Source organism: Asparagus officinalis, chromosome 4 (assembly GCF_001876935.1).
Source record: "Asparagus officinalis chromosome 4, Aspof.V1, whole genome shotgun sequence".
NCBI classification, from domain to species: domain Eukaryota; kingdom Viridiplantae; phylum Streptophyta; class Magnoliopsida; order Asparagales; family Asparagaceae; genus Asparagus; species Asparagus officinalis.
Genome location: NC_033797.1, coordinates 12,940,139 through 12,953,234, shown reverse-complemented (window position 1 = coordinate 12,953,234; position 13,096 = coordinate 12,940,139). Strand labels below are relative to the sequence as shown.

General features: G+C 33.2%; 1 protein-coding gene across 1 annotated transcript in view; it reads right to left on the bottom strand.

The window, feature by feature from the left end:
- Positions 1–13,096, bottom strand: part of LOC109836663 (protein PLASTID TRANSCRIPTIONALLY ACTIVE 10) — a 16,779-nt gene that overhangs the window by 3,394 nt on the left and 289 nt on the right. Inside the window, exons 1-10 of the mRNA XM_020404637.1 lie at positions 12,900–13,096; positions 11,750–11,809; positions 11,623–11,652; positions 11,397–11,470; positions 10,415–10,496; positions 9,989–10,062; positions 9,752–9,818; positions 8,599–8,691; positions 8,296–8,466; positions 8,135–8,185 (exon numbers count right to left, since the gene is read on the bottom strand). The exon at positions 12,900–13,096 is cut by the window's right edge and continues 289 nt beyond it. Coding sequence (XP_020260226.1) covers positions 8,135–8,185; positions 8,296–8,466; positions 8,599–8,691; positions 9,752–9,818; positions 9,989–10,062; positions 10,415–10,496; positions 11,397–11,470; positions 11,623–11,652; positions 11,750–11,809; positions 12,900–13,096 — 899 coding nt within the window. The remainder of the gene's footprint in view (positions 1–8,134; positions 8,186–8,295; positions 8,467–8,598; positions 8,692–9,751; positions 9,819–9,988; positions 10,063–10,414; positions 10,497–11,396; positions 11,471–11,622; positions 11,653–11,749; positions 11,810–12,899) is intronic.

The window sequence follows — 13,096 nt, the reverse complement described above, 5'->3', positions numbered from 1 at the left end:
AGGATATTAAGCCCTTGATCATGTGCACATTCTCGATTATCTAATACTATTATAAAAGTGTGTTGGTATGTTAAAACATTTCTTCCCAAAGTGCCCTCCAACATACATACATGCACACACAAAATACATGCATGCATACATAAGTCATACTTCTTTAAATTCTTCAAATCAAACACATGTGTACATACCACATACATGCATACATTAAAATATATGCATACTATGTTACAATTGATGTCATATGTACATGAATGCTTATCTGCACGTTATCAATTGTATTAATAACATACACATTATCAATTGTATTAATAACATAAAAATGCATTATCTTAAAAACGTTACCTGAATGCACTACCGTTATCAATTGTATTAATAACATAAAAATGCACGTAAGCTCATTGTCATTAATTAATAACATACACGATGAATATCAGCTCATTGTCATTAATTAATAACATACACGATGAATATCTAACGTCATCAGTTACAAATTTTTTTGAATGCACGATAAATTTTTTTTTTTGAATGCTTATCTGCACGTTATCAATTCTATTAATAACATACACGTCATCAGTTACAAATTTTTTTAAAATGTTATTTACACTTTTGTCTATTCTATCTCATATAAATATACTCCATACTCAACTTCCATCTTACCAAATCTTATCAAATCCTTTCTAAAAAAAGAGATGGAATCAACACTATGTGATTCAAAAAGGTTAGTAAAATCATGTTTTTTTGTAAGGTATAAACTCCGAATTATCTCTATAAATTATATTTTTTGTTTTTTTTTATAAGGTATAAACTCCGAATTATCTCTATAAATTTTTTTTTTTTTGTGAAGCATGTCATCTGATCAAGATGGAACTAATGATCAATGCAACATCGCGATCCGAGAGTTAAAAATTTGTCAAAAACAATGGAGTATAAATGTTCGTGTCTTACGTAATACTATAGACTCCTTTAAGAATGGAGAAGGGAATAAACAAAAGCTAATTCTAATTGATGAAGAGGTGATACGAATTTCACATTGTTATTATTTCATTTAATTATCATATTACCATGATTACATAATTTATTCTACATTGTGTATTTTGCAGGGAACACTTATCCAAGCAATTTTACTATTATAAAAGTGTGTTGGTATGTTAAAACATTTCTTCCCAAAGTGCCCTCCAACATACATACATGCACACACAAAATACATGCATTCATATATAAGTCATACTTCTTTAAATCCTTCAAATCAAACACATGTGTACATACCACATACATGCATACATTAAAATATATGCATACTATGTTACAATTGATGTCCACGTTATCAATTGTATTAATAACATACACGTTATCAATTGTATTAATAACATAAAAATGCACTATCTTAAAAATGTTACCTCAATGCACGTTATCAATACAATTTTATGTTATTAATACAATTGTTTTAATACACGCACGATACACGCACGATATCTTGTACGTTATCAATACAATTTTATGTTATTATTAATACACGCACGTTACCTCAATTGTATTGATAACAATTGTATTGATAACGTTACCTCAATGCACGTTATCAATTGTATTAATAACATACACGTTATCAATTGTAGAATTTGAAAGATGCGAAACCCGTTGTTGCATTGTTAAACGTAATTGGTAGACGTTATTTAGGTAAAAAAAATAACGACAAGCATGGTTTTAAAATGATTTGAAAATCTTTTAATTTCAAGTTTGTTTTATTTTTAGGCGAGTTTCAATTATCTACAAAATCATCAACTCTTGTGCTCTTGAATCCTGAAATTCCACAATGTAGAGAAATGATAGACTGGTAAGTTGGAAAAAATTTCATTATCAGTGAATATATCATTTGCTAATAAATAATCAATATGGTGTAGTTGCACGTCCTATGTATGGTTTTTGTTGGCGAGTCCGACATATACAAAAATATTAAATCAAATTTTCTCAAGTTTTTTTAATATTTTTTTTGGCCATGGTTATTTTTTGGTCATTGACATTGATTATTTGGGTCATTTATTTCTTAAAAATATATAAACAGTAATATAATGTAAATTCTGTCATTAAACTTTTCAAATTAGAAATATAACTACATGTGGTGTAAGTTTCAACATATCTATAATTAAAGGGGCATATATAAAAAAACATTTATTAAATTAAATTGTTCATTAAAGTTAACTCTTACTTCTCATAAATTTTAGGTTTAGAAATTCAAACAGTGAAAGCAGTAAAAGTGTATTGTTGACACCAACAAAAATGATTACTCAAGCAAATAGGGTCAAGCTGACTGATGTTATCAATACTTCACCTCAATTGTCTAAGGTATGTTAAATTTAGTAATAATGAAATTTAATTTAATTAATCATCTAAGTCTTTTTTTTATTTGACTTCTCTTCAGAGTATGTTTTGCTCATTTGTGGCAAAAATTATAACAATAATCAATGCGGAAGAACCATTTTTTAGTGCATGTACAAAATGCAAAAAGGCAGTGCATGAGATTAATGGCAGCACAGCAAATTGTACAAACTGTAAAAATGGACATTCAGATTGGACAATCAGGTTGGATAATATACACTTATTATTAGATTATTGTTAATATGTATGTATGCTTTCTTATGCAAAAAATCATTCCAGGTATAATTTGTGACTAGAGGTGAATGATGGAACAAATACAGCATATGTAACTTTATTTGACGAAGCAGAAATTTTGATTGGTTGCACAGCTATTGCATATGTAGAGATGTTTGAGGATGAATCTTCTGAATGTTATCAGAAAATGAAATCATGCTTAGAAAAGGAATATGTTTTTCTTGTGAAGATAAATGAGAAAGAAGAATCCAATCGAAAAGCAAGATGTATAATTGCGCAGGAGGTTCGAAAAGTAGAAGAAATACACCCTCCTACTGTGGAAACTGAAGAAACTGGCAGAAACAAAGTTATTGACGCCAGAAAACGACTATTTGGACTCAAGAGTGAAATGCTGAAGAAGAAAATGAAAATGGAACCAAGTACTTCAAGCAGCTGAGATTTGTATTTTTTTTTTTTAAATAATGTTATTTCATTCTTTAGCTCTAATGTAATCACTCTTTTTGTCATCTTTAATAATTAGTTTTAATTTTATATGGTTAAACGTTTTATTTTTTGAACTTATTTTGTTCTTCGTTGTGTGCAAGGTAGATAGAGATCTTGTCGTGCCCTTTATATATATATTTATATAAATATTTGATCGCTTTTACACTTGAGCAGACCTCAACATTAATGTGGCAATTGTACCTGTTAAGAAGATATGACGATATCATATTTAGAGATTTTCTCACATAGTATATTTTATTTTATGTAATTGTTAAGAAGGTATGGTGCACGTGTTAAGAGATTTTCAAATGATTGGTGCTTTGTTTCAAGTCTAATTCAACTTGAAATGTTCTCATAAATAATAAACTTTAAAGCTATTATGAAGATTGTACCTGGTAAGGAGATATGGATTATAAGGAACAACCCATTGGTTGTTCAACTCTGCTCGACGTACACATACTTTTCTACCATTATTTCTCCTCATGTAAATTGGATATGAATCTTTACCAACTATTGTCTTAGAGGAAAAAGGTCATGGATAATGATGTCTATATTCTTGATTAACCATGCAAGGGCTGTCCATGTGGTGTTTCCCACAGGGACCATGCATCATATGTTTGACAACCATTTCATGAAGTCTTGGATGAGTAGACACATCTGGGATTTCTGCTGAAATATATTTATTGAACTGGTCAGGAGTTAAGATTTTGCAATCTTCTTTCAATATAACCAAGATATGAGCATGTGGAAGCCCTCTTTTTTGAAATTCGATCACGTACACATGCGCTCCAACTCTTCCAAAGACATTCTTTTTGAAGAGTTGATATTTTAGGTCTTCAAGTTTTGAACGGAATACGCGTGATGTCAAATCAGGTCTGTCTTGAGCAACTTGTCCCATTAGAACTCGTATTTAATTTTGTTATTTTTTATTTTTTATATTTCTTTTTTTCTTTACTTCTTTTTTATTATGGTTATCACCATCATTAGACCATCATTATAATAATAATTGTCAATATCTTATAGTCTAACCAAAAGTTATTTAATAGTAACGAACATTATTATAAACAATTATCAATCAATAATAGTAAGTTTAAAATATATAAATAGTATTTATATCTTCAAAATGCATAAATATATACTTCATGATTATAAAAATTTATCCCACGTTATTTTATCAAAATATCCCGCTTCACAAAATTGTTCCTATTTATCCCACTAAAATATCCCACTAGCGAAAAATTATTCCACTTTAACAATTATCCCATTTTGCATGAAAATGTCCCAATTGACTAACACCCCCTAAAGGAAGAAAGAAATTTTCAATATATATAAGAAAATAGCTAGAGTGTGCGCCGGTCCTTATTCTAATGGGACAAGTTGCTCAAGACAGACCTGATTTGACATCGCGCGTATTCCGTTCAAAACTTGAAGACCTAAAATATCAACTCTTCAAAAAGAATGTCTTTGGAAGAGTTGGAGCGCATGTGTACGTGATCGAATTTCAAAAAAGAGGGCTTCCACATGCTCATATCTTGGTTATATTGAAAGAAGATTGCAAAATCTTAACTCCTGACCAGTTCAATAAATATATTTCAGCAGAAATCCCAGATGTGTCTACTCATCCAAGACTTCATGAAATGGTTGTCAAACATATGATGCATGGTCCCTGTGGGAAACACCGCATGGACAGCCCTTGCATGGTTAATCAAGAATGCAGACATCATTATCCACGACCTTTTTCCTCTAAGACAATAGTTGGTAAAGATTCATATCCAATTTACATGAGGAGAAATAATGGTAGAAAAGTATGTGTACGTCGAGCAGAGTTGAACAACCAATGGGTTGTTCCTTATAATCCATATCTCCTTACCAGGTACAATCTTCATAATAGCTTTAAAGTTTATTATTTATGAGAACATTTCAAGTTGAATTAGACTTGAAACAAAGCACCAATCATTTGAAAATCTCTTAACATGTGCACCATACCTTCTTAACAATTACATAAAATAAAATATACTATGTGAGAAAATCTCTAAATATGATATCGTCATATCTTCTTAACAGGTACAATTGCCACATTAATGTTGAGGTCTGCTCAAGTGTAAAAGCGATCAAATATTTATATAAATATATATATAAAGGGCACGACAAGATCTCTATCTACCTTGCACACAACGAAGAACAAAATAAGTTTGATGAAATAAAACATTTCCAAGATGGACGGTGGGTGTCAGCGCAAGAAGCATTTTGGAGAATGTATGAATTCAAGATGAATGAAACTACTCCTCCAGTCATTAGTCTTCAATTACATCTTCCAGATAAGCAATCAATTTGTTATTGGCAACATCGAGATCTTCGTGATGTAATAGGTTCAGAAAGATCATCAAAAACTATGCTCACTGAATTCTTCACAAAATGCACAACAACTGAAAATGCAAGGAAATTTCTATACGTCGAATTTCCTGAACACTACGTGTGGAGTAACCAAGCAAAGATTTGGTCTGATCGAAAGCACAAACTTGTCATTGGTCGTATAAACGCTGCAAACCCAAAAGAAGGAGAGAGATATTATTTACGTCTATTGTTAAATCATGTGAGGGGCCCTACTTCATGGGAATATCTTTTAACAGTTGATGGTATTGCATATAAGTCCTTCAAGGAAGCTGCACAAAAAAGAGGATTACTAGAAGCTGATGATAGTATTTCTGATTGTTTAGTTGAGGCCACTACCTTCCAAATGCCTTATGCACTACAAAGATTATTTGCCATTATTTGCCAACCATCAAATTAAAGAAAATTATGGAACAATCATTTTGAAGCGATGGCAGAAGATTTCAAGGGAGGAGTAGATGAATACATGCTACCAGCTCGTGTTGCATGGACATTAAAAAGCATTAGTCTATTCCTTGAGAGTATGGGTAAACATATTGCAGATTATGATCTACCATTACTGATACATGATGATGTTGACCAATGTCAAACTTTACCGAGAGAAATTATTGATGAAAGGGAGATAGACATTCCATTTGAAGATTTTCATGCTCAATCAAAGTTAAACCCAAGGCAAAAACAAGCCTTCGATATCATATTAGATAGAGTCAAAAAAAAATCTGGAATATTTTTTGTGGATGGTCCGGGAGGAACAGGTAAAACTTTTCTTTATCGTGCATTGCTTGCAAATCTAAGATCAAGAAAGATGATAGCATTAGCAACAGCGACATCAGGAGTGGCTGCAGCAATAATGCCAGGAGGGCGAACTGCACATTCGCGATTCAAAATTCCAATTACTGCTAATGAAACTACAATGTGCAATATATCAAAGCAGGATGGAACATCAAAATTGATACGATTGGCATCACTTATAATATGGGATGAAGCACCTATGGCAAAAAGATTTGCGATTGAGACGGTTGACAGAACATTGAGGGATGTAATGGGTGACAAAAGATTTTTTGGTGGAAAAGTAGTCGTGTTTGGAGGTGATTTTCGTCAAGTTCTACCAGTTGTTCCACGGGGCACTAGAGCAGAAACAATCAATGCAAGTCTTGTGAAATCATATCTCTGGGAAAAAATGGAGAAATTATCTCTCACTATTAATATGAGAGCAAGAACTGATCAAGTATTTGGAGAGTTCTTATTGCGCGTGGGGAATGGAGAGGAACCCACAATAGATGAGAATTTGATACTTCTTCCACATGAAATGGTAGTAGAATATGACAATGATGAAAACTCTGAAAAAAATTTGATTGATGCTATCTTTCCATCATTACAATCAAATTCGTCATCTGCTGAATACATGACACAACGTGCTATTCTTTCAACAAGGAATGAGTATGTTGATGGACTTAATGAAAAATTAATTGCATTATTTCCTGGTGAAGCTAGAACATTCTTTAGCTTTGATGAAGCAGTAGATGACACAAATAATTATTACCAAGAAGAGTTCTTGAACACCTTAATGCCGAATGGACTCCCGCCTCACAAATTGATTCTTAAAAGAAATTGTCCGATCATGCTGTTACGTAATCTTGATCCATCTAATGGAATGTGCAATGGCACACGAATGATCTAAGGGGGATATCAATGAGAACAACTAAGGTATTAGTGAAAGTTGACCAAACAAGAAGAACAAAAAAAACATACGCAAAAAATATTGTGTATCCAGAAGTATTATTGCCTCAAAGGTAAATCAACTCATCAATTTCATGACTCATTATTTTGTCATTCTATGATGCACATTTTGTACAAATTAACTTTCAAACAATTATTATCTAACACAATATTCTAATATGCAGCGAAGATGTGTATTAAAGTTGTTAACTATTTACAATGCAACGGAATATCTTTGATCTCAAAGGTAATCTCCCCATTTATGTAACATTTATAGTTAGGTTTGATCTTCCATAAATTTATGATGCCTGATCATGCTCGATTCAGTTCTGTTTGCAGGTCATGGACTCTAGCTATTATAGATCAAATTGCCTTGCTGCAGTCCGATTCCCTATGGCTCTCTACAGTTTGACAAAATGCATCTTTTAAAGTTGATTAATCCTGCTAAAATTGAGCTCCTTTCTGTCTATTTATATCAAACTTAAATAAAATTTGATTATGCTACATTAAGTGAACATATAATTAAATAATTTCGGTTACTTCATTTATTTATAGTCTTTTTGATCAATATACTGGTTTTTTATATGCCAAATTAGTGTTTTTATGATGCTACTTATAACCCTATAACACATCTATTTATATCATAAATAATACATATTATCTATGACATCTTTCATGTATATGTCAAGTAGAAAAAAAATTAATTAATGCAATAAAAACTATAGGGCTACATATAAACATGAAAGTATTTACACGTGCAACGCACGTGCACCATACTAGTTACTAAAAAACACTATTAAAAAAATCCCCAAGCGTCCAAGCACGCTATACTTGGCGAAAAAAGGTATATCTCATGGGAAGAATGAGTTAAAGAATGTGTCTCAGGCATGCATAAATGTGAAGACGTATAGAAAGTTGTAGGCCAATAATTCACCTGACGCTCAGCACGAGCAGCATCCAGATCAAGTTCGTTCAAATTAGTTTTCTGAAAAAGAAATAATTGATCAAAGATAAAACAGATAATCAGCATGAACAAAACAAAGTGAATGAGGCTTCAAGAGAATCTTAATGACTAAGCTATATTGATTTACTCACCAGAATCGTCTTCGGGAGCAAAGCTTTCTTAAAATAAGCTTTGGTATATTCAACACTATTCTCTTCATCAAAAGTATCAGTTGTTTCTGTAAGTTTCTTGTCTTTGTACTTCTCAGGATTTGCCTCCTCATCGTCTAGTATCATTTGCTCTGCAACATGCAGTTGCCACAACTGTACGTCCAGAAAAATGAAAACTTACAAGATGGTGTAATGGAGTAAAGCGTAACAGAAGTGGATATAGAGCTGTGATTAGCTGAAATATTTCAAGAAATGAACTAGAGACAAGAAATAAAAACAATGTACCCTATCAACATAAGGATGGTTTGATAACAGTGACTGGTCTTCCTGTTTGACCGCAGGTCTTTTTCTAGGAATTGGGGGTCTCCCAGACTCCCGCTATAAGAAGAAGACAAAAAGTAAGCCACATGCTGCATAACAAAAAATGGAAAACAACAGCTCAAGTCCATACATTCATGGGAAAGAAACCAGCAAGAAAGTGTGCAGAACTCTAATCAAATACTAAACAGCAGACACATGCATAGCACAAATGGATAACTATTTTGATTGCTTTACCAGTAACAACCAAAGCATACAAGTTCCAGATGTGATTATGAGAATTCATGAAGTCATAATAACTCACAGATTCTGTGAGATAAAAAATGAGCTACCAAAAAAATTTCATCACAAACAAATGTTGAATCATATGTACATCGCCATGTACACTAATTTATGCAGTTCATGTCCAAGGATCACCATGAAATAGCTTCAAGCAAAGAAAAATATATGCAAAGCCTACCAGCCAGTTCCATACTAAAGCAATACATACCACTACGACTAAATAAAGCAAGACCAGAAACAAGTTCAGATAACAGTGGGAACATTGGAACTGGTAAATCCATAAATATTATTTTATCTGGAAAGAGCAGTGTTCTATGAAAGGACAAGGACAAATGAGCTACATGGTAGACCTCAAAATTGATGCAACACATTTAACTGATTAAGTGCTTCCTTCTTTAAGGCATACATAAAATTGTCATGGCAGATGACAATTTCAACTATCAATCCAAAGAACAATAACCATCACGCAATTATGTGAAGTTAACCTTTTTTTTTAAAGGTTGCACCTATCCTACTGAAGATTTATCCTGTTAAGAACATATGCAGTTCTTGAGGCATCATGTTGAAGTGTTTATCTAGATGGAGTTTGAGTTGAAAGAAAAAAGTACATCACAAATTCAGTCGGTCATGCATGTTGGATGACTACCACAGTTTTTCATGAAATATCTGTAAATACAATAGCAATTATTTAATTAAAAAAAACATTAGACCAGACTCCATTGTTTAAAATGCAGAGTATATGCAAAGCAAGAACATATTGCAGAAGCATTTGCTACAAAATATAATCAAACTAGAACAGATAAGCTAGAAAAATTGAGAGGGGATAGGAGGAATTTACCCATAATTGTTCCGGATTTGTATCTTCCTCACGGTGAAATATTGGTGGAAAATCAAATCTATTGAATCTGAACATCCAAACACAAATAAATGGAGTTAGAAAAGATAAAAGGAAGACAGAAAGTAACATCATGGTGCGAAAACGAAATAAAGCATCAACAACTAGATGCCATAATAACATGTACAACAAACATTAGATATAACAAGACCAAAATTTTCAACTGCGCTAGGGACATACATAAGGTGATCTATGTTAGGATAGACGAAACGCATCTCAATAGGGAAACGAAAACGGTATGGATCTTGTTTTGCCTGCAAAAGAGCAGACAAATGATATAAGTTTTAGTGATGAAGTAAGAATATCCAACAGAAAAGACCTTAATTGAAGCTTTATGCAACTACCCTAATGCAAGACAAAACTGAAATCAGCAGGACAGTAACATCTAATCCAAAATGAGCAAACAAAAAATTTAATATGTTAAAATCATTGATGCATTTTTTTCTTTTTTATAATGCTATTATAAGCTAACAAGCCAAATTGAGGTGTAAATGTGACATACTTGCATAACCTACAATCAGGACAATCAGGTGCAAATATTTAATACAAGAGACTGGCAACCACCATCGAAACAATTAAGCCAGGGCAACAAGGATAATAACCTACCAGAACTTCAACAACGACTTTCATTCCAACTTTTACATGATGACGAATCCAATACCAATCATTTCCTTTTATGGGCACCCATCTAAAAGAGAAACACAAACAGAGAGGAGAAAAATAGATGAGCATAAAGAAACCATGTGAGTTAGATTACCAATGAATGTTGGTCTCTGCAAAGTGGAAGAACAAGCTGAAACTTGACACAAATTATGAAAGTAGTATCTACTATGAACGACACAAGAAAATCATAACATCCCTTCTTGTTGATCCTAGATTAGCTCTACCAACAATAATGGAGAACTTGCTCAACAAGAGAGAGAGAGAGAGAGAGAGAGAGAGAGAGAGAGAGAGAGAGGAGAGAGAGAGAGAGAGAAGAGAGAGAGAGAGAGAGAGAGAGAGAGATTTCTTTTAGAAGGATCCAAGGCTCTGGCTAAAATGACTTACTGCTATCTAGCTACCAGACCCATGAGACACCCGCATGGTTGTCTCATGTCTATCACCACCATAGTTGGTAGCTAAAATTGTATGTTCCAATTTAAGCCTTTTGGACTCAAATTCAACATACATGCAATTGTATTCACTTATTCAACAATACCCAAAAGAACTGAATAAGCGATCTATCAGCTAAATAGCTAGTTTTCAAGGTCTGCAGACCAATTCTGCATCTGAGTCATGAAATAAGAATAAAATGATTTGAGTCAATGAACAAAAATAGGGGAAAATGATGTTCGTGTTTTGCTAGATGAAGTTATAGAAAATAAAAGAAAAACTTATCCAAAAGCTTACTCATCGGATAAGTTATAGCAAACTGAGTAGATATTTTGATGGGGTGCAAGTTATACTAGTCAATAATAACCAAATAACAAATGATGAAAAGTGTCAAAAGAAAGCTAGTGCGTCACAGACTATCCTTTATGAAGTTCACATCAATCTACAAATAGAAAATAGGCAAATACAATATCATAAATGAGGGTAATGGATTTACCCATCATGGACGCATCCAATGTCAACAAAGGCTCCCTGGTGAAGATGTAAGGTTACTACTTTTCCTACACAGATCTGAGGACCTTATAACCATCAGTTTTTCAGATAAGATTAGCTGAAGCATACAAAACAGGAACCAACAACAAATTAATAGTTTTGTGGATATGGATATTGCAGAAACAACATAATAGACAAGTAAACATTTTAGAACAAATTGGGAGGCTTACCTGTCCGGGATATATAAAAGGTAGCTCAAGCTGCAAACGGAAACAAAAATATGAATACACTTAGCTGATATACAAGACAATTGACTAGACAACTAGTGTGAATAAGTAGACAGCTCATGATATATACCATATCTTCTTTATAATCCTTCCCTCGTTTTCTCCTACCAGGATAGTAATCTTGGTCAAACTAAATGAAGAAGAAATGAGCAAATTTCAATAATCTGAGGAGAATAAGAAGCAAAGCATGTGCACACACATGCAAAAAAAAAGTTTGGATTAAACAAACTACCTGAACTGGTAAAGCTAACAACCTAGAAACGTAGAAGTGGTAATAACTTCAACTTCTTAATGTTGAAAAGTTTGAATGGAGGCCGTTCTTTACCATGTGACCCCTTACCTCCATGAGATACACTCAAGACATTAGACACTTTGAGGATACTTCATGACACTTCAACTGACATTTTATCAACAATCTATCCATTATCCAGTATAGAAGCTTTCAAATGAAACATTGAAGTAAAAATTTGATAGCATAAAGATCTAAACCCTTTCTCTAAAAGAAAATAAATATTTAAACCAATTTAATCAACTTATATCAACTAAGTATAGTTTTAATTTAGTAAATACTATATACATTTTCTCATAGAGTTCCAAAAGACACTTCAGGCGCCAACTGACAGAGAACAACTCAACAATTCAATGCAAAAGTTGGAGAATTAGCAATTTATATAATTATGTGAATCTTTTTGTTCATTTTTAAATTATAGTCTGGTTAGGATTGGATTTGTTTTTATGAACTGTTTAATTTGTTTTGTTTTATTTTTAGTTAGGGTCATTTTGGCCTATAAATATGCATAATACTGTGAGACTCCTCTTTTAAGGCCTAACCTGTAAGAGGGGTCTAAGGCATTCAATGCTAGGGTGTGGTTTCTGAACTAGGACAAGCACAATTGATGTTAGGATCTCTTTGATTGGCCTATATTTCTGGTGGGCATAAGGGCGAAACATGTATCTGCATAACAATAAGGTGCAATTTTATATCCTTCCCATTTCATATGCGAATCTACATAATTACCAACGCTCTTTCAAGAAGAAGATACATTTTTCCCCTTCCTACAATGTCATTGCTTTCTAAGGCCATCAAAAGCTTTGAGCGAAAACATTTCGTTCCAGGACCATTAAACTTTCAGATTTGTTCATACCCAACGTTAACCACAAACTACCAACCACACTGCAAACAAGTAAAGCAGGGGAAAGTCATTAATCGGTCAATGTACCTTAAAGGACTCCTCTTCCAACCGATCCCGATTCGCCTCCACCCACTCCTTATACTGCTTCAAGAACACCTCATACCTCTCCACCCCCAACTTCTCCTTATCCTCCTCCACCTCCCCATCCAAATCCACCCTCTCCGAACTCATCTGATGTGCTTCCCTTATAAACCCCAGCTCCCCCCCATCAACCTCCCACCCCC